The sequence below is a fragment of the Benincasa hispida genome, unplaced genomic scaffold, assembly GCF_027475165.1.
Source record: "Benincasa hispida cultivar pf3 unplaced genomic scaffold, pf3_genome.v1.1 HicScf398, whole genome shotgun sequence".
In the NCBI taxonomy this organism is placed as follows: Eukaryota; Viridiplantae; Streptophyta; class Magnoliopsida; order Cucurbitales; family Cucurbitaceae; genus Benincasa; species Benincasa hispida.
This window is the reverse complement of record NW_028326490.1, coordinates 1-22334: the sequence shown is the minus strand read 5'-3', so window position 1 is coordinate 22334 and position 22334 is coordinate 1. Positions and strand designations below refer to the sequence as shown.

The window sequence follows — 22334 nt, the reverse complement described above, 5'->3', positions numbered from 1 at the left end:
CGTTTTGGCTATCTACTCGAACTTACGTCTCCACATAAAGTCCAAGTACTCATGTTATAGCCATGGATCTTAGTTTATTGGATTTAGGTTCTTTAAAAAACGAAATGAGCAATTCATACATTCAATAACAACTTTATTGAATTAAAACTTCAATAGCATCTATAGTGATTAACATAATAAGTTTATTGTTTACAAACCACAAGTTTTAGGACATAAAATCCAACAGTAGACACATTTTTCGGTAGGTATGCTTAAATACCAATAGGGAGTAGTCTTTGAAGAAAAACATGGCAGTCGTGTGTTTTTAGCTCTGGTATTTTTCCATCTTTATCATTCACACATCGTGATATATTAGACACAAATCCATCATAAATTTTCATCGATTTCATATACTTACAAAACGAAATCCGTTCATTATTAGTTAATGTGTACACTGCATGTGGCTTTATAAATCTGTTATCGACTTGTATCAAGTGTAAGTTCTTTATAAATCTCTTATCTTCAAATCTTGTAGGTCTAACCCAGCGTTTGTTGTATCCTTCGTTTTTCCTTCAATACTTAACAATGTACCTACCAAGTTGTCGCATATATTTTTTTCAATATGCATTACATCCAATTTATTTCGTAACAATAGTCTTGACCAATATGGAAATTAGAAAAAAAAAATACTTTTCTTGGTCAAGTTTAGAATTCGTTTTATTTTCTTATCTTGCTTCTATGGATGTTTGCTAGCACAAGAAAGTTCAACATATTCATTTGATGTGATATCTCTTCTCCATTCATTATGACTGGAGGAGGTCTACGTTCAACTTTTTCATTATGTTGCCTCCTTCAGCATCAAGTATGATTCTCTAGAAAATAATGTCGATGTCCCATGAATGATATTTTATCTCTTATCCCGAAGGAAGAATTATCTTCTTTGCATATGGAACATGTTTAGTAACTTTTTGTACTCCACCAAGATAATGCACTGTATGTAGGAAAGTCATTAATAGTCCACAATAAGGTTACATATAGTTGAAAAAACTCACCAGTAATATAATCATAAGTTCGCACACCAATAGTCTATAATTCTTTCAAATCTTCAATTAATTGCTGCAAATAAACATAAATTTTATTTCCAAGAGATTTTGGACCAAGTATGAGCAAAGACATGAAGAAGTTTATTTCCTTCATGCATTTCAAAGGTGGCAAATTATAAGGGATTATCACTATAGATCACATACTATATGAAGTACTCATATTTTCAAACGGGTTGAACACATCTGAAGCTAATCCCAAACGAACATTTTGGAGATCTAAAGCAAAATGAGGAAATTCATGATCAAAATTTTTTCACCCCTCTACATCAGCTGGATGTCGTAACACATCCTTTGTTTCAACTCACTTATCTTTATGTCATCTCATGTCAAAAGTGCCTTTTTTATGCAAATAATTACTTTAATCTCGGTATCAATGGAAAATGACGTACTACCTTATGTGGTATTTTTTTACCCTTGTCATCATTAACTTTGTACAGAGACTCACCACAAACGGGACATTGTTGCAAATCTACAAATTCTTTCCAGTACAATACATGACCGTATTTGCATGCATGAATAGAGTTATAACCTAGGCCTAAGTCACGCAATTTTCACTTAGCTTTATAAAAGGTAGTAGGTAGAGCAATGTTGACTGGAAACACTGCTTTTAACAATTCTAACAACATGTCAATCGATTTGTTACTCCAGCTGTTGAGAATTTTGATATGCATCAACTTCACTAAAAAGTTCAAAGACGAAAATTGTGAACAACCAGGGTATAGTTCATTACGTGTTGGTTCATTTCGTGCTTTGGTCATTAAATCCTCGAATAAATTCATGGTATCTCTTTCTTGACCATTAGGGGACATTTCATTGTCAATCCCTTCTTCATTTGCATATTCGTTTTAATTGGAACTTGTATATTGTTTATAAGATTCAAAATTTCATTTTCTTCAACAACATTACCCTCTATACTATTTGCTTCAACATTGTGTATTGAATGAGTTGTATGACTTTCAAAACCTCTAGATAAGTTAACTGGCTCTCCATGATATACCCATTCACAGTATGAGGGAGATATTCCACATGCTAATAGATGTCGTTCCATAACATCTAATTTTTCTCACATTGTATTCATACAATTCTTGCATGGACATCTTATTTGTCTGGAATTATTAACATGAAACTTCGTCACATCTAAAAACTGCGATACTCCTTCTCTATATTCCACTGATAACTTATTCCTAAGTTTGATCAATTCTTTATTCATCCTTAAAAATAAACCCTTTTTGACCAACTTGTAATCCAAAACAAATTATAATTTGTATTATTTAGATAATGAATAGTACAAAGATCAAATTGAAACAGTTTAATAGATGGTGGTTCATGAATAAAGAGAATGGGAATAAAATCTCATCATCATATTTTCATTCAAGGTAAAATATAGTCAATCCTTACTTTCTTTGAGGAAAGCCATGTCTTATAAAAAAAATAATAAATAAATAAATAAAAAGTTACATTCCTTAGGTTTTAACAATTCTTCCTACCTACATATATATCAATTTAAATTGAAAATGTAATTTTCATTAATGGCTAATAAATTTCAAAAAGCAAACTAAACAAAACTCATTAATTAACATCGAAACAAATCTCAATAGAAGTCATAAACATCTTATCAAAAAAGCTATAGGACAATAACATAACAAAAGAAATTGGAGGAGGGTCAAAAGCACAACCATCTTCTAGAAACATCATAACACTTCCAAATTTTTAATTTCAAGAGATAGAGATATAGAGAACACGTTATAGAAAATATAAAGATCATTCAAAAGCCTTTGTATATATGCCTCTTTGGTAAATCAAAATATTTCAATGAACGATAAATTACTACATTACCCTCAAAATACTTTTTTTTTTGTGTGTGCTATGGATCATGAGTCCAAAGTCATTCACAACTATAAGGTTGAGGTAATATTACAACTTTATAAGAAAAACCCCCAACCAAACAAGTATGACCCATCCCATTTATTATTTCCTTTCATTACCCTTTCATCCTACAAACCTATCCACCAGATTCGATGCCGAAAGAAGATTAATGCTAAATTAGTTTACAAAACTCTTCATGTAGAAATCAATCTATTTATTTGTTTACATACTTTTTGTTCTTGCAAAGGAATCAATTCATTTATTACCAAAGTTTTAACATTTATGTCCATATAATCAATGAATTATCAAAAGTTAATTGAAAAGAATTTCCTAATTATGTGAAATTTATGGTACTAAACATCTATTATGATAGATATGAAACATAACACTAAAGATATAAAATGTAATATATGCAACAAACAACTCTAAGAGGAAAAGTTTAACTCATCAAAAGTAGTTCCCAATGGACGACGACCAACTACCTTGAAGATTGAAGGACGAACAGATGACGAACGACGAACGACGAACGACAGACAATGGACGAACGGTGACGGATGACAGACAAATGACTGGTTCGATTTGGCAGATGGACGATGCGGATGAATGGTTGGTTCGATGGACGAACGGACGATTGAAGGACGAACGACGATGGACGATGGAAGAATGGACGAACGAAAATCGAAATCAGCTAGTTTGATTTGGGGGTTTCTGTTCTGTGTGCTGGGGTTAGAAGAATGGAAGAAAGTGATAACTTGTAAAAATACAAGTTATTTTTGCTCTTAAGTTGGAACAACTAAGGTTTTTAATGATAAATTCTCCTCATATTTAGAAAAAACGCATGGATTTATTCAAACATTTGCAAACTTATGCAAAAGACGTTTTTATTACTAAATATCGCAGCATTAATGCATTGTATTGCAGGATCTTTACAAAAAGCTAACACATAATCAAGAAGGTGCCACAAGGAAAGCTATAACGCATGGGCCATGCATCGGAGAGAGTTCAACGTAAAGAAGATTCATTGATCCAGGCTGATTGTGTCACATCACCACTTGCAAGTATGGGCACCTGCAGCAGGCGGCGTCTGAAAAGCTCCCGAGAACCAGGCGGCTGACCAGGGCATGGACTTTAATGCTGACTAAGGTATGGACTTTAATGTTGCCCATTCACCAAGTGGACATGACCAACGCCTATAAATAGATGAAGTCCCTCCAGAGTTCGGAGTTAGAAAATTATTCAGTTCAGAAATTATCAAGATCCTTACTCTCTGTAATTAGTGTAGTCATAGTTTAAGTTGTGCTGTGGTACCAAGACGATCAGAAGGGTTGAGAACCACCACCACCACCGGTCAGGGAGCGGAGGAAGCCAAGCTTGAGAAAGACATTTCGTCCTCTTTCTATACAAGTGATTGTACACAACAGAATTGAGCCAAAGAGATATAAGAGATTGTACTATGTTGCTTGACTCAGTTCCTTTCATCTCATTTATCACTTTCGTTTCATTTGATTGAATATTGCTTTTGTAAAGACAATTTGCTTCTTTATAAAATTCATATATTTGATCCATCACAATTTTGCCATTGTTTATTTCTTGTTTATGTTGAATGCATTCATACTTTATGCAAAACCTCATTTCAAACGCTCAAGCCGACTTGATCACTTGGTAAAAGCATCTCTAACTTAGATTATTTGAGAGAATAGCTAAGCTGCATCAAGTAGGACGCCTAGTACAACTAGAGATAGACTTACTGGTGTCTATTGCATTCTGTGTTAGACGCATGCATCCTAGAGATAGGTTTTGCTTGTTATTCACATTGAGAAGTGTTGAATAAAGTCTAAAACATAAACAAAAGATAAGTAAATCATCCCATCTCATCCGCATTACATTCTGGTTTGTGTACATTCATCTTAAACCGACGCATCCACTCACATTAAACTCCATTTTCGCATGATCCATCACTCACCACTCAACTCTTTAGTATCATTTTGTACAGGCACAACACCTAGGGTAAATAACACATTTCTCTTCATATATTTTAGATACAACGCAAGGTTTGCGTTTGTTTAACTGAATCCCTAAGTTTGACCCTGAACTTGCCAGGAACCTAAATTAGATTTATACTTGGGTCTAGTTTAGGAAAACTTGAACGTCATTAGAAGGAGTGTTGTGTGTTCTGTTGCATTTCTCTAACACACCAACGCGTTACAAATACTTAAACGCATCACAGGTATCACTTATACTTAGAACTTATTTTTCCACTTTATTTTATACAATACACTCCTATAGTGAATCATGATAGCAACGAACAAGTTTTTGGCACCGTTGTTGGGGATTCAGAAACAAGACTAACCAGAAATTTCGTTTGTATTTGTTGTAGGTACACTTCGGTCGAAGGAGTATTACAAGCTAATCCTAAGCTTATGAACGTTTATGAGTATGGACAACACGCCTGAATTTAGATACGACCCCGAGATTGAAAGGACCTTTCAGTGTAGGAACCGATCTAATCGTCGTCGAAGGTTGAGGCAGCAATTTCTCAGACAACAGATCATGCAACGAGAAATGGCAGAAGAACAGGCAAATCAGCAACTAGCTCATGCTGCACAGAATCCAATCCTAATGGCGAATAGCAGCACGCGTCCTATGAGAGAGTACATGTCCCTTGTACTGTATGATTTCTCTCCAGGAATCATCTACCTAACGTCAGACGGGACCAAGTTCAAGATGAAATCTGTAATGCTCCAAATGCTCCAGATTGCTGGACAATTTGTGGTTAGTCGTGGTGAAGATCTTCACACCTACATGAAGCATTTCCTGGAAACGTGTAATTCATTTGTGATTCCTGGAATCACCCCAGAGGCGATCAGGCTCTATTTGTTCCCCTATTCTTTGCGTGATGACGCAAAACAATGGGTGAACTCACTAGAGCCTGGTGAAATCACCACCTGGGAGAAGTTGGTGGAAAAATTTATGCAAAAATACTTCCCACCTACCACCAACGCGAGGAGGCATCAAGAGATTATAAACTTTGAACAAGAGAAAGCTGAGACCTTAAGAGCCGCATGGGAGCGTTTTAAGGGACTGGTCAAAAATTGCCCGAACCATGGACTACCACTAACTATCCAAATGGAGACGTTTTATGGAGGATTGAATAGGGCATCGCAGATGGCGGCAGACGCAACAGCGGCTGGTGGACTTTTGGGCAAATTTTACACTGAGGCTAAAGAGATATTAGACCGCATTGCTAAGCACAACATGGAATGGGTGGACGATACGTATGATGGAAGAGCTAACAGGAAGAAGAGATATCAGAACGTTAATTCTATCGATTCCAACGCAATAGCCACACTTTCTGCTCAAGTGGCTAGATGACCAGCCTTTTACAGAACATAATGCTAGGAAACGCATCAAATCAGCAGAAGGTGAATCAGATAGAGGCGTTTGGGTAGCCCATGGTTAGCTGTGTGGGCTGTAGAGATCCTCACTCCTATGCGGATTGCCCACAGAATCCTCAGTCAGTATGTTTCATTAAAAACAACCCATTTTCCAATACATATAATCCTGGATGGAGAAACAATCCAAATTTTTCTTGGACGGGAGAAAATCATCAGGAGCACCACCCAGGGGCAAACCAACAGCAAAGGAGTGTACTACCGCCTGCATTTCAACAAACGCATCAGTCACATCAACAGCCCTTTAATAGAGGAGGACAGGCGTTGAGCTCAAGATCTCCACTTGAGAACCTGTTGAAGAAGTACATGGCCCAGAATGACGCGTTGTTGAAAAGCCAGGCGTCATCTATCAGAAACCGGAAATCCAGGTAGGGCAGATAGCGAGCGAGTTGAAAAGCAAGCAACCTGAAGTTCTACCTAGCAATATTGAAACACCTAGGAACAACAATGGGAAGGAGCAATGTCACGCGGTGACATTGCGAAGTAGAAAATCTCTTAAAGAAAGAATGAATCCAAGAAATAGCAGTCCTTCGAAAGAACGTATCACATGTTCAATGGATCAAGAAGAAAGAACGCCTGAGACTATAAGCCATTTAGAACCCAATACGTCTAATGCGGGAAAGCTTGAAGTGCCGCTGAACGCACCATTCCCTAGACGTCTGATGAAGAAGAATGATGAACAACAATTCAAGCACTTTCTTGAGCTCCTAAGGCAGTTGCATATCAACATTCCACTTATAGAGGCCTTGGAGCAGATGCCAACATATGTCAAATTTTTTAAGGACATTTTGACGAAGAAAAGAAGAGTCAGTGAGAAGAAAGTAATCGCGCTAACGCAGGAGTGCAACGCGTTAATAAGCAACAGTCTACCAAAGAAGTAGAAGGACCCTGGGAGCTTCACAGTTCCTTGCTCGATAGGAGGATTGGATATGGGTCATGCGTTGTGCGATTTGGGAGCTAGCATTAATCTCATGCCACTCTCAATTTTTAAAAAACTGGGAATTGGCGAAGCACAACCTACTTCTGTTACTCTTCAGCTTGCTGACAGAACAATTAAGTACCCAGAAGGAAAGATTGAAGACGTTCTGGTAAAGGTTTACAACTTCATATTCCCAGCAAACTTTATTATCTTAGACTATGAAGCAGATAGGGAGGTACCAATTATCCTTGGACGCCCCTTCTTAGCTACTGGGAAAGTTTTAATTGACGTGCATAAAGGAGAATTAACTATACGCGTAGATAATCAAAAGGTGAAGTTCAATGTGCTCAACGCATTGAAATTCCCAGATAGTGAAGATTGTCAACTAAACAGTATTGAGTTACCTGAAGAAGAGACCCATGTATGTGAAGTCCTCGCGTTGGAGAACTTGAAAGAATCAGAGCCACCAAGTCTGAGTAAGTGGCAGACAAAACCAACGCGTCCATCACTTGAGGAACCACCAGAACTCAAGTTAAAACAATTACCTAGTCACCTGAAATACGCATTCCTTGGAACTAACAACACTTTACCTGTGATCATTTCCGCAAATTTTACAGAGCCTAACGAGCAATCTCTCTTGCAGATGCTGAAAAAGCATAAGTGTGCAATAGGCTGGACGCTTGCGGATATCCATGGCATTAGTCCATCTTATTGCATGCATAAGATTAGGCTGGAAGAAGGGAAGTCGGGGTCAATCGAGCCTCAAAGAAGGCTGAACCCCATAATGAAGGAAGTGGTCAAGAAGGAAATTTTAAAATGGTTGGACGCGGGAGTTATTTATCCTATATCCGATAATAGTTGGGTAAGTCCAATCCAATGCGTTCCTAAGAAAAGGGGAACGACTATGATAGTCAACAGTAATAATGAACTCATACCTTTGAAGACTGTCACGGGCTGGCGAATCTATATGGATTACAGGAAGCTCAATGCAGCAACTAAGAAAGACCCCTTTCCCCTTCCTTTCATTGATCAAATGCTTGACAGACTTGCGGGCAAAGAATTTTATTGCTTTCTTGAGGGATACTCTGGTTATAACCAGATTTTGATTGATTTAGAAGATCAGGAGAAGACAACATTCACCTGTCCCTTTGAAACATTTGTATTCAGACGCATGCCCTTTGGGCTGTGTAACGCACCGGGGAAATTTCAAAGGTGTATGATGGCTATCTTCTTCGACTTCTTAGAAAAGACCGTTGAAGTCTTCATGGACAATTTCCCAGTATTTGGAGACTCATTCCACTCATGCCTAGATAATTTGGAGGTCGTCCTCGATCGATGCGAGGAAACAAACCTTGTACTGAATTGGGAAAAATGTCACTTCGTGGTGACTAAAGGAATTGTCTTAGGCCAAAAGTATCCAAGGCTGGTCTGGAAGTAGACGAAGCCAAGATAGATGTCATAGCAAAACTTCCACCACCATCGAATGTTAAAGATTTAAGAATTTTCTAGGGCATGTTGGCTTCTATAAAAGGTTCGTTAGAGGATTCTCTTAAATTGCGCGACCACTGAGCGCATTACTAGAGGCGAACCGACCCTATGATTTTAATGAAGACTACACTGACGCGTTTGAAACCTTGAAATATGTGTTGACGACAGCCCCGGTATTGATAGCACCAAATTAGATGCAGCGTTTTATTCTCATATGCGACGCGAGTGATGTGGTAGTTGGAACAATGTTATGGCAGAAGAAGGGAAATTTGATACATCCCATCTTTTACACGTCCAAAACTCTGAATGATTCTCAGGAACACTACACCACCACTGAAAAAGAAATGTTGGCTATAGTGTTTAGTATTGAAAAGTTTAGATCCTACCTAGTTGGTGTGTCAGCCATCATATATACCGATCACTCAGCCATAAAATTCCTAATGAGTAAAAAGGACGCGAAGTCAAGATTGATAAGATGGGTGCTACTGCTACAGGAATTCGATATAGATATTCAGGACAGAAAGAGAACCGAAAACCAAGTGGCTGACCACCTGTCCAAGCTAGAACATTAAGAAATGCAAGATCAAGAAAGTGAAATCAAGGACGCATTCCCCGATGAATGCCTGTTCAGAGTTGAAGGCAGGCAACCTTGGTATGCAGACATCGTCAATTATTTGACTACCAAGCAATTCCCTGGGAACTTCAACTCTCAGCAAAAGAAATAGTTAATACATGACAGCAAGTTTTATTTTTGGGATGAACCGTTTCTATATAAGCAAGGCCCTAACTCTATAATGCATCGATGCGTTCCGGAGGAGGAGACACAACGCATTTTAGTTGAGTGTCATGAGTCTCCTTACGGAGGGCATTTCGGTGGGCAGAGAACCGCTGCGAAGATTCTTCAGAGCGGATACTTCTGGCCCACCCTCTTCAAAGACGCGAGGGAGTTTGTTCGTAATTGTGATCCCTGCCAATGCACCGGGAATATTTCTTCAAGGGACGCAATGCCCTTGAACAATATTCTCAAAGTTGAGCTGTTTGATGTTTGGGGTATTGATTTTATGGGACTTTTTCCCTTGTCCTGTGGCCAACAGTATATCCTGCTTACAATAGACTATGTGTTAAAATGGGTAAAAGTAGTAGCCTGTGCTAAGAATGATGCGTCCACTGTTTCCAAGTTTCTTACCAGGCATATTTTCACGTGATTTGGAATGCCAAGAGCCCTGATAAGCGACGAAGGTACGCACTTCATTAATCGCATCATTTCTAAATTACTTGCAAAATATAATGTTAGGCACAAGATCGCTACTGCCTACCACCCATAAACAAACAGTCAAGCGGAAGTATCCAATCAAGAAATCAAATCAATCATGGAGAAAGTTATCAATGTAACGCGGAAGGACTGGGCACAGAGACTGGATGAAGCGTTCTGGGCTTACAGGACTGCTTACAAGACCCCTATAAGTATGTCTCCATACTCTCTTGTATTTGGAAAAGCTTGTCACTTACCTTTAGAGTTGGAGCACAAGGCGTTTTGGGTAGTTAAGAAGCTAAATATGAACTTGGACGCTGCGGGCGCTTAACGCAAACTCTAGCTCAATGAGCTCAAGGAGTGGCGATTGAACGTGTATGAGAACAACAAGCTATACAAAGAGAAGACAAAGCATTGGCATGACCAACGCATCAGTAAGAAAGAACTTGTTGTTGGGCAAAAAGTTCTATTGTTCAATTTACGTCTGCGTTTGTTTCTAGGGAAGTTAAAATCCAAGTGGTCAGGACCCTTTATCATTAAGAAAATATTCCATATGGAGCAGTGGAATTAACACGAGAAGATAACACCAACGCGTTCAAAGTAAATGGCCAAAGAGTAAAGCCATACTTTGAAGATGGACTGGAACGTCAAAAGTCATCTCTCGCACTACGCGAAGCCAGCTGAGGCCCGCGTTGGAGCATCCCTGCGTTTGCATCACCATATATTCCAGGGACGCTTCCTCTATCCTTGTCTTTTTGCATTCTGTATTTTATAATGCGTTTGAGTTTGTTGGTTTGCTTGTTGGCCTATGTTTTCAAGTTTGATGTTCTTTGTTTCTGCCTTTATAAGTTAGAAATTTTACTGGTTTTCTTTTTAACAAAAGTTATGTATAATCGAGTTGGGAATAACGGACGCATTAGACTCAAGTCTAACGCATGGCCCAGTTGAAGGGACGCGTCTCGAGAATACAAAAGCACTCGATTGCTTAGAAACCCAAGACGTCCCTTCAGCTTCACATTTATTACAGACGTCAGGCGCCACCTGATGTCAACCCACTAACCCTCTCTCAGCCTATAAAACGATCGAACGGTTCATTTTTTTCTTCCTCCTCATTTTCCTCTCGAGCTCTCTGAAACTAAAAAGAAAAAAAAAAAAACCTAGCCTCTCCGTTTCCCTCATCTCCGATCTGCTCAAGCTTATCTCCGGCCACAATGTCGTCTGCTTCAGATAGTCAGAACCAGACCATGTGCTTTGGAAACAACTCGCTGGTAAGTTCCTACTCTTCCTCGTCTATTTCGCTTTCGCCTCCCCGGAGCCCTAAAAAAACCTCCAAACCCTCTATCCAATCCAAACCTACGCACGACAGAGCAACCTCCTCTTCCTTCCAAAGGCCGTCGAAGCCTACCACAACACCCACAAAACTCCCTTCCAAAACCTCCAAAGCCATCGCTACTCTTCCGGCCGAGACCTCTCAACCAAAACCCAAAATTACCCATAAGTCAAAGCCCAAAAAACCTTCAAAACCGAGGCAGCATCTGTCATCCACTGCTGCCACTAAGCTTTACACCAAGCTTGCCCCACCACCATTCATTCCTAACATAACCCCGATGGGTGCAACGCATGACCCACTTCCAACCTACCTTCACAACACCCCATCTCCAGCCGTGCGTCCACCGCCTCCACTTTCAATCCAACCCTTAGCAACCATCTACTCAGTCGACTCAGACGCATCTAGCCAACCACTACATTCGCCCATCGTCATATCCTCCCCTGGGATGCCTCATACCCCAGTAGGCACCCCTACATTTACTCCACCCATACCCCCCCTCTGACAGTCCTGCGTCAAAGCATAACCCTGAAGAGTTGGTTGAATTGGCTCGACTGGACGAGTAGGAAGTATTTTGAGCCATTTTGGCAAGCCTCAATCAAGGCCAAGAGGAAAATCAAGTGATGCGTTCTGACCCACCTAACGCATCACTTGAGTTGGACAAAGCGAAGCGATACGCTATGATGCTAGAGGTAGAATTAGAAGAAGAAGAAGATAGAGAAGAAGATGGAGAAGAAGAAGATGGGAGAATTGGCCCAGACGCATCTCAATCACGCCAAACCGACGCGAATGAAGGGCCTTTAAAATCAAAGAGAGTGAAAAGGAAAAAGAAATTAATATTGGAGGAAGAAGATGAGCAATCAGCATCCGGTCCTGAGGATGCAACGCATGGGAGTTGCTCAAGGCACGACGCACTAGAGAAGAACTTGGAAGACTACCAGCCCGTAAGGTAAGGGCGAAGGAAGACGGCTCTCCAAAGGGAATTGGAGAATGAATTGAGAGAACTGGCATGGGAAGCCAAAGAGCACGCAGCAGGAAAACGTAAGGTAACCGACGCATTACCTAAGAAGACCTCGGGAAGAAAGCGTCAATTCAGTGATATACTTGTAGAAAAGGGCTTCTTTCCCGAGCGCCACCCACTGCCTATATACATAACATAAACAATAAATGCATTAGGGTGGAGTTAGTTCTGCGTTGGGCACACACGTATTTGGCCCAACCTTGTCTGCATGTTCTACAACAGCGAGTTTGACATGGAGAATAACACATCCTTTTTTGATGGGGTATTAGTGTGCTTCTCAACCTACAAGATCAACGAAGTGTTCAACATTGATAGAAATCCGGACATGGAAGGTAATCGCATCTTGGAGCAGCCAACGGCAAGTCAATTGGAAGATGCGTTAAGGACGGTAGCCAAACCTGGAAGCAAGTGGTAAACATTTAGAAACAGAGCAAAGATGCTAGCCTCCAGGAACTTAACTCCAGACGCGAACCTATGGTACTACCTGATCAAAAGAAGCATCATGCCTACAATGCATGATGAAACACTGTCAAAGGAACGCATCCTGGCTACCTATTGTATCATACAATGCATTCCTTTAGACATCGAAAGAATAATAAGGGATCAGATCAAGGCCATCAAGACCAAACCGCGAGGACAATTATACTTCCCATGGTTGATCTGTGCATTTTGTGAACGCGAGGGCATCCCTCTAGGAGATGATTATGAACAAATTGATGGTTTGATAGATATCAAGTTAGTAAGGCGTCTACTTAGTGGTTCGCCGCATCAACCTACCTTACCTGTCAAAGAAGTGGCAGCCAAACCTCGATCATCCAAACACACCCCCAAAAGAAGACGCGTCCAGATTGTTGAACACAGCGATGAAACTTCAGAGCATGAAGAATATGAAGCAGAGCTTGAATTTACGGAAGAAGAAGCGCGCCCAAGCCTCAACCTTACTATCCATGACTCGCCATTAGCCTCGCCAGAAGGGAGTCTTGATCAAACGCATCAAGAACCAACTCATATGGATCAAGACATCCCTTATTCTCTTCCTTCGCCCCCACCAAGTCCAACTCCCAATTTTGTGCCTCCTCCAATAATCTTTGAACCAACTGGGTTAAGATCGAGCAACACAGCAAATTTTGAAGACCTAGTTGGAAGAAGTGAAGAACCAACACCACCTCAACACAGCGATTTAGAAGAGTTGAAAACTTTTATCAGTGATCAGCTCAGACCACTGGTCGCGTCCATCGAAGGTCTTCAGCAACAGAACCAGGTTCTAAGGGATTATCTAAGGCAGCAAACAAGACGGATGCAAGACCAATTCGTTTACACAATGCAGTACATCAATCAAGTCTTCGTTGGAATGCTTGCTCTGCCTCCACTGCCTACCCATCTTAAAAACCCTATGCGCTTTATGCATGAAGACCCTGGAGAAGAACGCAAAGATGACACGCCAGCACAGTAGAGTTTTGGGGTGTTGGGTTAATTTTTTATTTTGATTTAATTGATGTTCTTTTGTATTTGCTTGACTTTGTTTGTTTGCTTCATGTGAATCTATGAAAATGAGAAATTCCTATCATTTTGTTCCTTGCGTTTGACCTTAGCATACTTTATTTTTGTTCTTTAGATATTTTCTAAGTCTTGTGCATTTCCTTACCTTAATGATATCAATTATATGAAATCTATAAGTATAGAGTAAGCGTTAGGAAAATCAACAAGGCCTGAACTTCTCTAAAAAGACTAAGTTTACTTTCTAACGCGTGCAAGCTTCAAGTCTTAAACTATTTTTGGACTCTCAAAGCCTTTTTGAAATTTTGTCTCTCTTTTAGCAATGAGGATTTAGCTCGTCTCCAAATTTGGGATGAGTATAGCTCATCTCTAAATTTGGGGATGAGGAAAATCTGAGTTAAGACGCATCAAACGATTACATCATAAAGAAAAGGGAACAAAAAAAATAAGAAAAATGTTAAACGCAACTCCTCTGTCATTACTTCAAAAGAAAAAAACCTTAAAATGGCATGAGTTAAGTTGGAAAAGGAACTTAGCCGTAGTTGGATGCTCGCATGACACCCGTAGGGGCAAGCCAAATCGAAGTTAAATTTCTTAGACCAACGTGTCCCATAGAACTCCTCTATCTAGTCTGAAGAAAATATATCTTGAAACGCATGAATATTAGATATGAGTTTAGTTGTGAAGGGTTATCACCCGTAGTTGGATGCTCACATGACACCCGTGGGGGCAAGCCAAAACGAAAATGGGATACCTGGAACAATGCATGGGTAAGTGAATTCATAATTTTTTTTCTTTTTATCAGGCATTTATCTTAAAAAGAACATCTAACGCATTGCTGGTTTAGAAAAAACGAGAATGTTTTGAGAAACGAAAGAAGTTGTTGATAAAAGGCCTGCTGCATCTGAAACTGAACATTAGTCCTTTTAAGAAAAGAGTCAATCTGAGTTGCATTTTCCAAACTCTTGTCTCCAACTTATGACTGAATATGATGAGAGGCGAACTCTGCCCACCTAAGACAAAGGAGATAACAAAGAATTATTTTGGAATGCTTGAGGACAAACATTGTTCAAATTTGGGGTGGTGATAACTTGTAGAAATACAAGTTATTTTTGCTCTTAAGTTGGAACAACTAAGGTTTTTAATGATAAATTCTCCTCATTTTTAGAAGAAACGCATGGATTTATTCAAACATTAGCAAACTCATGCAAAAGAAGTTTTATTACTAAATATCACGACACTAACGCATTGTATTGCAGGATCTTTACAAAAAGCTAATGCATGATCAAGAAGGTGTCGTAGGGAAAGCACTAACGCATGGGCCATGCGTCGGAGGGAGTTCAACGTAGAGAAGATTCATTGATCCAGGCTGATTGTGTCATATCACCACTTACAAGTATGGGCACCTGCAGCAAGTGGCGTCTAAAAAGCTACCAAGCAGCAGGCGGCGTCTGAAAAGCTCCCGAGAGTCAGACGGCTGACCAGGGCATGGACTTTAATGCTGACCAGGGTATGGACTTTAATGCTGCCCATTCACCAAGTGGACATGACCAACACCTATAAATAGATGAAGTCCCTCCAGATTTCGGAGTTAGAAAATTATTCAGTTCAGAAATTATCAAGATCCTTACTCTCTGTAATTAGTGTAGTCACAGTTTAAGCTGTGTTGTGGTGCCAAGACGATCAGAAGGGTTGAGAACCACTACCACCGCTGGTCAGGGAGCGGAGGAAGCCAAGCTTGAGAAAGACACTTCGTCCTCTTCCTATACAAGTGATTGTACACAATAGAATTGAGCCAAAGAGATACAAGAGATTGTACTCTGCGGCTTGACTCAGTTCCTTTCATCTCATTTATCACTTTTGTTTCATTTGATTGAATATTTCTTTTGTAAAGACAATTTGCTTCTTTATAAAATTCATATTTTTGCCATTGTTTATTTCTTGTTTATGTTGAATGCATTCATACTTTATGCAAAACCTCATTTCAAACGCTCAAGCCGACTTGATCACTTGGTAAAAGCATATCTAACTTAGATTATTCGAGAGAATAACTAAGCTACATCAAGTAGGACGCCTAGTACAGCTAGAGATAGACTTACTGGTGTCTATTGCATTCTGTGTTAGACGCATGCATCATAGAGATAGGTTTTTCTTGTTATTCGCATTGAGAAGTGTTGAATAAAGTCTAACGCATAAACAAAAGATAAGCAAATCATCCCATCTCATCCGCATTACATTTTGGTTTGTGTACATTCATCTTAGGCCGATGCATCCACTCACATTAAACTCCATTTTCGCATGATCCATCACTCACCACTCAACTCTTTTGTATCATCTTGCACAGGCACAACACTAGTGTAAATAACACATTTCTCTTCATATATTTAGGAAAACCCCTACAATAGATACAACGCAAGGTCTGCGTTTATTTAACTGAATCCCTGAGTTCGACCCTGGACTTGTCAGGAACCTAAATTAGATTTATACTTGGGTCTGGTTTAGGAAAACTTGAACGTCATTAGAAGGAGTGTTGTGCGTTCTGTTGCATTTCTCTAACGTACCAACGCGTTACAAATACTTAAACGCATCACAGCATCAACGCATCACTTATACTTAGAACTTATTCTTCCACTTTATTTTATACAATACACTCCTAGAGCGAATCACGATAGCAACGAATAGAAAGCAAATATGAAAATGGAGGTTCGATTTGGGTGTTTTAAATTGGAACTTCCAACGGGCTATCGTAACCGTCGGGAGTTCGTCCCGTCCAGATTGGTCTTCGTTTCCAACTCCCGACGAGTATGGTGAGGCATCGGGAGTTATTGAGTACTCTCGACAATACCCTTACGTAGTCGGGAGGCAGTCTCTCTCCCAATGATGTATTTTTCGACGGTTGTTTTCGCCGTCGAAAGAGTCTCTTTTCTTAGCTTTCATTTTAGTGTAGCTTCCATTTGTACACTTTCAGAAAGATTTTGGGATTTTCAATTTTAGTGTACAGAAAACAAATGTTACGTCAACTCTAATATCCCTACAAATTATATGTATTCGAGTATTTTTTGGACCCTTCGAAAAAAAATGTAATGCTTAAAAATATGAGAATAAAATAAAACTCTAACTCAAATCTCAAAGACTAATATGGTAATTATTTCAAAATTAAATAATTAATAGGAAAAAATTGTGGGATGTGAATCAACAAAAAGAAAGATAGATGGTTAATAACTTGACTGCTTAATTATAGTCAGGGACAACTATAGTTAGGGGGAGTTCATATTTATAAATTCAAGGATGATAGTCCAATCTTTAAATTAATTATTGATTTTTATTTAAAAAAAGAAAATTGTATGGATTTACTCATACATATAAATATAATTTAGTCCATCATTTTTTAGTACGTGATTTAGTCCATCATTTATCATTATACCATAAACATTTATATTTAAACAAAAGATGGGAAAGGATAATGTACGTAGTATTATTTTAAAGTATGAACATCTTACCTAATTATTTGTCATCAAGTCGGGCCATGTCATATAAAGACAGTGAACCAAAATATATACATACATTTCTTTTGTGAATCAATAGTTTATTTATTCTATATCGTTAATCTTAAGTCAATTTTGATATTCACTCATGATAAAGGCTAAATAGAAAACGTTGTTAAAGTTTAAACATTTTAATAGAGATTATATTGAAAAACAATCAGACATTAGAGATTAATACATATTTAATGTGGTGGTAAAATATGCTTTTAGTTTCTAAGATTAACGTTTTATTTTGTTCTTGCTATCTACAAAAGTAACACTTTAATTATTGAAGTTGAAAATATAAATAGTCGATATGTTAAACTGACCGTTAATTGATTAACAAAAAAAAAAAAAAAAGTGGACGAGAGAAGAGAATAAAAGAGGAAGGAGAGAGGAAAAGGAAGGAGATAAGAAAGAAAATAAGTGCCACATAATGTAAAAATATAACCGAGTCATTTAAAATTGTCAACTCAACAATGTCCCACTAACTTCTCGATCAGTTTAGAATCTTTTGGAATTATTTTCTAAACTTAAATGGGCTAAATTATCCATTTGAAACTTTTAGGGTTAAATATCCACTAATCTCAAACTTTACGGACTAAAAGTGTTATTTACTTTTAGCCTTTTGTGACCATCTTAAAAAATGTAATCTATAATATAGGAAAACAAACTAATTTACAAGTTGAATCAATTAAAATTTTAAATTAATAATTAAGATCTCGTTTGGTAATCATTTTGTTTTTCTGTTTTTACTTTTATTTTTAAACAAATTAAGTTTATTTCCTCCCTATTTATTATAATGATTTACATATTTTTTAAGTACTATTAACCAAATTCAAAATACAAAAACAACAAGTAAATAAAAGAATTTCCTAAGATCCTAAAATCCTATGAAAGTAACAAGAAAAACTACTGCATAATTCTTCTTAATAAAGCAAGAAAAAGTAAAAGTGCTAGAGAAGATGAAAAAATCATTTTTATTAATGAAATTCTCTATTTTCAATTTTTCTCCAACATTTTATTTTAATATTACGTTAATCAATGTATTTAAAATAATTATGTGAATCATACATTAACCATTTTAGAACGAAAATTTAACTATGGTTTAAATTTTAATTGATTCAAGTTTCGAATTAAGAGGCATAAATTGATTTTTAAAAAAGAAAAGAAAAATTAAAAAAAGCATGTGTGATGGGCTATTGACTATGATGGCCCTAGAGACCCGGAAAAGATGACGTCACCTGGGCCGTGCGTCCAAAATCTTACACGTGTGAAACCAGGGAAGGTCAGTGGACCGAAGGCCCAAATCCCACACGTGTGAGAAGTTGGAACGTACGTGCCACAGATTTATAATTTGTAATAATATCTCTGTTTGTCACTGTCTGTATGGGATCGCTTTGGCGGCAATGATCATTTCCACAAAACCCAAAAGATAATTCCTTTCCGATCGTATTCATATATTCTTCCTATTTTTTTTTTCCCTTGAAAATTTTATTAAAATAATTAAAATATCGGTTACTGGCTATTCCCAGTAAAAGGTCGCTCTTTTCGGGGCTCGTGTGGCGGCAACAGTAGCAAGTGTTACCGGTAGTTCCGGTTGCTCTAATCAATTCCCTTCTCCTCCCTAGGTTCGAATTATTCAACCTCACTTCTTTTGAATTCTTCTCTCCTTCTACTCTCTCTCTGAGTCTTCGAAAAATCTCCGGTATTGATTCTGTTCTTTCTTTTCCGATTCCTTTAGGATCGGACGGCTTAGTTCCTCGAAGGTAATCGATTCTCTCCTTTCTAGATCGCTTATCTTCTTTGTTTCTACTTGTTCGTTTTACTTTTAATCTAATTCTGTACGTTTTTCCTGCAAAATTATCATCGGTTGTAACCTAATTTCTTGCGTTTTTTCTTCTTCTAATTCTGTGGAGAATCATCGCTTTTTGAGCTATACGTAAGGCGTTTTGGTTTGTTTATCATCTTATTATTTAGTACTGGCGTTGTTTAACAACTTCAATGGAAGAGTAAACTGAAGAAAGAAGTAGTAGTAGGAGTTGAAGAATTAAGTTGTGTTAGTTCAGTTACATTTTAGGTTTATTTTTCAGTCTAATGCTCTGTTAGCGATTTAAACAGATGGTTTTTCATGCGTAATCGACTGAGACTTTTTTTGCTTTATTGGATGTAGTTTTCTGCTGTGAATTATCTGTAGCTGGTTGATTATTAGTTCGTCAATTTTAGAGATGGCTTTTATAATTGAAATCTAGGGCTTCTTGTCTCGTTAAGGTCAAATATGTTTAAGAATATGTATATTATTACTATTCACTTTTGTTTGTTTCTGGATGTTCATCAGTCGTTGCGTATCATATAGAGTTAGTGTTCCTTTGACTTTTGTAAGAACGGTTTCTAGAGGTTGCTTTCACTGCATTTCTGCCCCTTTGGCATGTACTTTTATGTTAGAAATCTTGTCTTATCGATTCCTGTACTGTTTGAGGTACTGCTCCTTCTTAGTTGGCTCAAATTGTTCTTGTACTGATTCTCATGCATGTAGATTGTTGTTTTTTAAACTATTGGAGTTGTACTAACTCGCTGTATCGTTATACTGCTGCTCAACGAGTAGTTATTTTGTACAGGTATTTGCCTTGCATAATGAAGGGCTCCAAGGGTAAGGGAACATCAAGGGTGTCCAAAGAAGCGTTGAAGCCAGTGGATGATAGGTAGTTTTTTTGCCTATTGTTCCACTACATTTCTCTCATGTTATTGGTCTGATAAAACTTCGTAGATTGTTTGGTTATACTTGTCTGTGATCCATTGTTGGCATCTGTTTTTGGAGTATCGAATTTCCAGCAAGTTTTTGAGTTCTATTGATGTCTAATATCCACATACTTGGTGATGTGTATACAGCGTTTACAGGAATTTTGTAGTGACGGATCATAAATATCTCTATTCTTTTCAGAAAGGTTGGGAAGCGGAAGGCTGCCGTCAAAGCTGACAAGGGTGTCAATCGACCAACGAAGAAAGATTTGAAGGCCAAGAAAGATCCCAACAAACCTAAGAGGCCTCCAAGTGCTTTCTTTGTTTTCCTGTTCGTATTTGTTCTTTAACGTTTTGTCTTCAGGTGAAAAACTATTTGTTTGATTTCCTCAAGGAAGAAAATTCTCTTATTTGTTTAAATTTTGTATAACAGCGAGGAGTTCAGAAAGGAGTACAAAAGGGAAAATCCTAATGTGAAGGCAGTATCTGCAGTATGTGATCTGTGAAATTGTTCAAAAGATTTACATAATTGCCAATTGGCAATGCAAATATAGAGTAAATTGTTAACATTGTCTCCACTCCTGCAGGTTGGAAAAGCTGGAGGAGAGAAGTGGAAATCCTTGAGTCATGCCGTAAGTACTGTTCTGCATCACATAAAATTGGAAGCAGGCTTAGAATCCTCGAGTCATTTTCCTTTTTTACTGCATGTATGTATGATGTTGATGAAGAACTCTGTTTCTAGAGGTGTGACATCTGTGTTGCTGCCAAATCTTGAAAACTTTATATTGCCTTTGGATTAGTGTCGCTGCAGCCCCATATTGACTATCAAGTTTGTGTGTTTTTTTCTTCCTTTAGGTTTTGTTTTGTTGGGCTGGAATAATTTTTCTGCCTCTGTATCGATATTTTCTTACAATTGAGCAATATTCCTCATTAACCATGTACCTTTTTTTTCTCGAACAGTTCTTTACTTGTTGGGTTTCTTTTATTTAATAACTTCTTAATGGTTTAAAAGGAAAAAGCACCATATGAAGCCAGGGCAGCTAAGAGGAAGGCTGAATATGAAAAGCTTATGAAGGCATATGACAGCAAGAAGGTAGGTGCTCTGTTTTTTGTGTATCAACCAAATTTATAAGCCATGACTACAAACTTAAAGTGCTTGCAAACCCTTTTTGTTTGGGAATATAGGCCAGCGCGGCAGATGACGAAGAATCAGAGAGGTCAAAATCTGAAGTGAATGACGAGGATGAAGCCAGTGAGGAGGTATTTATTATTATTATTAGTATTATTATTATTTATCATAATAAGGAAATGCTTCAATGCTTGTTCTTGGACTGTATGCATTTCCGTTCATAGTAAGCCAAATAAGATGCCTTTCTGCTGTTTTGCGTGTGCATATTTTATTTTATAAGAGCCTGCTGATTGTTTGAAGTTGGAAATAACAAAAATTATAGGTTAAAAAACACTTTTGGTCATTGAATGCATTCATGAAAGTAACAATTTAGTTCATGAATTTTATTTGGTAACGATTTAGTTCATTACAATTTCATCCTTATACTTTATAACTTGTAACAATTTAATCCCTACTGTGAAACTTTTTATCAAAATCAAGTTCATGAATTTTAGTTGGTAACGATTTAGTTCATTACAATTTCATCCTTATACTTTATAACTTGTAACAATTTAATCCCTACTGTGAAACTTTTTATCAAAATCAAGTGTCAATTTTTACGTATATCTGCAGGAGCATCAAGAAGATGATGATGAGGATGATGATGAAGACGAAGACGAAGACGATGACTAAATTGAAATAAACTTTCTGACGTTTGTAATGGCCAACCCAGCTGGCAGAGGGAGGGACTAGGTCATGTATGTTCATATTTTTGGTACTTGGGTGCTCCTGTTAATTTTGTAATTTGTGTGCAAACATGATAAAGTGTCGTATGCCACTCCCGTAATATGTTTACTTGTTTAAATGGTCTCCTCCGCTCCGCATCGCTTCTCATATACATTGTTAAAATCTTTGGGTGTTTTGGCCTTCTTTTGTTAACCGTTATAAAATTATCAATTACATCTTTTGAAAGCTGTAAATAAAGTTTGCCTCTACTCTTGTTTTTTTAGTTGAAGAATTGCATGCATTTATTTTTAACTTTTAGAGAGAATCATCTGA

The 22334-nt window shown here is 37.9% G+C and overlaps 1 protein-coding gene and 1 non-coding gene across 5 annotated transcripts; one reads left to right on the top strand and one right to left on the bottom strand.

Moving 5' to 3' along the window:
- Positions 1-5955: 5955 nt before the first annotated feature.
- LOC120074864 (small nucleolar RNA R71) lies at positions 5956-6058 on the bottom strand. Its single transcript, XR_005481141.1, has one exon. It is a non-coding gene; the product is annotated as a small nucleolar RNA R71 (small nucleolar RNA).
- A 12753-nt stretch (positions 6059-18811) lies between these two features.
- On the top strand, positions 18812-22259 carry LOC150030251 (high mobility group B protein 1-like). Of its 4 annotated transcripts, none has more exons than XM_090309908.1 (8): positions 18812-19197; positions 20034-20130; positions 20370-20498; positions 20601-20658; positions 20755-20799; positions 21180-21260; positions 21353-21427; positions 21909-22259. In XM_090309908.1, the coding sequence occupies exons 2-8, from the start codon at positions 20063-20065 to the stop codon at positions 21966-21968; spliced, it is 516 nt and encodes a 171-aa protein (XP_090166034.1). In that variant the 5' UTR covers positions 18812-19197; positions 20034-20062; the 3' UTR covers positions 21969-22259. The 4 variants fall into 4 exon arrangements, with proteins under 4 accessions (XP_090166034.1, XP_090166036.1, XP_090166037.1 ...); XM_090309910.1 differs by having other exon boundaries at positions 18826-19197; positions 20047-20130; XM_090309911.1 differs by having other exon boundaries at positions 19196-19370; positions 20047-20130.
- Positions 22260-22334: the final 75 nt, after the last annotated feature.

What these genes read in the sequence shown, in the direction of transcription:
- LOC150030251 (XM_090309908.1), top strand. Translation starts at nt 20,063, where the DNA reads ATGAAGGGCTCCAAGGGTAAGGGAACATCAAGGGTGTCCAAAGAAGCG. An exon ending in TTGAAGCCAGTGGATGATAG is followed by an intron (nt 20,131 to 20,369) that starts GTAGTTTTTTTG and finishes TATTCTTTTCAG; the next exon opens with AAAGGTTGGGAAGCGGAAGG. An exon ending in GGAAATCCTTGAGTCATGCC is followed by an intron (nt 20,800 to 21,179) that starts GTAAGTACTGTT and finishes ATGGTTTAAAAG; the next exon opens with GAAAAAGCACCATATGAAGC.